Source organism: Fukomys damarensis, unplaced genomic scaffold, assembly GCF_012274545.1.
Source record: "Fukomys damarensis isolate Sample0158 unplaced genomic scaffold, DMR_v1.0_HiC HiC_scaffold_34, whole genome shotgun sequence".
Lineage (NCBI taxonomy): Eukaryota > Metazoa > Chordata > Mammalia > Rodentia > Bathyergidae > Fukomys > Fukomys damarensis.
Window position 1 is genome coordinate 24630157 of NW_022900946.1, and position 1799 is coordinate 24631955.

The window sequence follows — 1799 nt, forward strand, 5'->3', positions numbered from 1 at the left end:
GAAGAGTCGGCTGGCTGCGGGTCCAACCTCCGGGCACAAACCCTCACCGTCCCTCTTCCTCCACCTGGCCCCGGCCGTCCTGTCGCTGTTGCCAAGGGCACGTTCATAGCACCAGCCATAACTTAGCGCCCCTAGGTGAGCGGCTGACGGCTGGGGAGTGAGGAGCACTTTTGGGGCTGAGGTCTAGCCTTGGCTGACCTTGGACCCGTCCTCCACCCCATCCTCAGGTGCCGCCACCATCAAGTCTGACCCTCCGACGTTCTCCAGATGGATTCCGTCGTCCTCCTCTAGGAGGCTCAGAGGTTAGGCCCTGGCTGAGATCACCCAGTGAGTCTGGTGGCGAAGGAAAAAATGCCAGCATCCCAGCCCTTCAGGCTTCTTCCCGTCTGAGAACCAGGTTACACTCACCCTCGTGGGGAATGCAGTACACAGGGCCTTCATCCGTGGTGTCGAAGGACGAGAAAGAGGCCCGGGAGGACCAAGATGGTGAAGGCTGCTCCAGCCCTGACGGTGGTTCCAGGAAGCTGCAGTTGAGTGTGTTGTCCAGGTCGTGATGGGCCACTGGAGGAGGGGTGAGCCAGGGTCTCTGCCTTGCCCCAGCCTCTGCCCTCATTGGCCAAATGTACAGGGAACGATCAAGAAAGAGCAACCCTACCTCAAGACTGCAAGTGCGACAAGAAATTCAACAGGTAGAGTGACACTAGACCAGGTCTGGAGAACAGGTAGCAATGAACCCCACAAAGAAAGAGGATTAGGCGTGGGTGTGTACAGCCAGAGCTGAAACAAGACTGGGCTGAAGGTTTGAGGAAAGGTCAGAAAGAGTTGCCTAGAGAGGACACCTGGCTGGGACCCAGGATCTCCATGCCACATTTCAGATCCTGCCTCGTGGGACCTGGGGAGCCTCGGAGCACTTCTGAGCGCAACTCTACAGAGATAAGGTTGCTCTTGGCTCAGCCCATCTTGGCAGCCTGCACCTGGGTGCCTGGCCTGGCCTCCAAGGATCCCAGAGCTGGCTGATCAGTCTCCAGCCCACAGAAGGGATGTGGGGCCCAGCCCCGACACCTGTCTGTGTCCACCCGGAGGGTTTTCTCAGCCGTCCCCTTTACCTACCAAGTCTGAACCTCTTTATCCTCACCCCAACTCATCCTGGTTGGGTGTCAGCATACACGGGAGAACTCGGCCTCCACCCCAGAGGTCCTCAGACAGGGGTGGAGAATCAGCCTGCCAGTTTCCAGGAAGCGCTCAGGGCACTGCTAAGGATCCAAGCAGGAGGTGATCTTCCCCTTGGGGCCAGAGCGTTCGCTCCAACACAGGCCCATGCATTCCCCTGCATCTTTGCACCAGGCCATATAGTAGAGCCCCGAATGTCGCCTACACAGCTCTGATGCAATCACTCAGGACACGTTCACCTATACCTAGCCACACACCTGTGACTCCTGCCTTCTCCCTTGACCCAGCTCTTAGCAGCATTCCCTTTCCTTCTCTGGTCGAGACTCCTCACGTCCACAACCTCGGAATCCTCCCACTTCTACACGAAGCCCCGGACTTTTCACACCCGCTTCCCAGAAGCCTTCGGAGCCTCCGCCGTGGGTGCTTCCCTCAGTGACCCTCATGGGCTCCCCCTTACCTACGACTTTGGGTAATTTCTGCCTGCGCAGAGGGATCCGGGGCAGCTTCATGCTGATGCGGCTGAAGCGCCCGCACAGGCGCTGCGGACCCTTCTTCCTTCCCAGCGAGAGCTCCCTGCGGGGGCAGGGCCTGAGCGAGGGGCCGGCGGACAGGGCCGGGGGCGGTTCGAG

The 1799-nt window shown here is 59.5% G+C and overlaps 1 protein-coding gene across 1 annotated transcript in view; it reads right to left on the reverse strand.

Moving 5' to 3' along the window:
• Window positions 1-7: 7 nt before the first annotated feature.
• Scarf2 (scavenger receptor class F member 2) overlaps window positions 8-1799 on the reverse strand; it is a gene marked incomplete at its 5' end in the record, with an annotated part of 4470 nt that continues 2678 nt past the window's right edge. Inside the window, 2 exon segments of the mRNA XM_033758561.1 lie at window positions 8-561; window positions 1628-1786. Coding sequence (XP_033614452.1) covers window positions 371-561; window positions 1628-1786 — 350 coding nt within the window.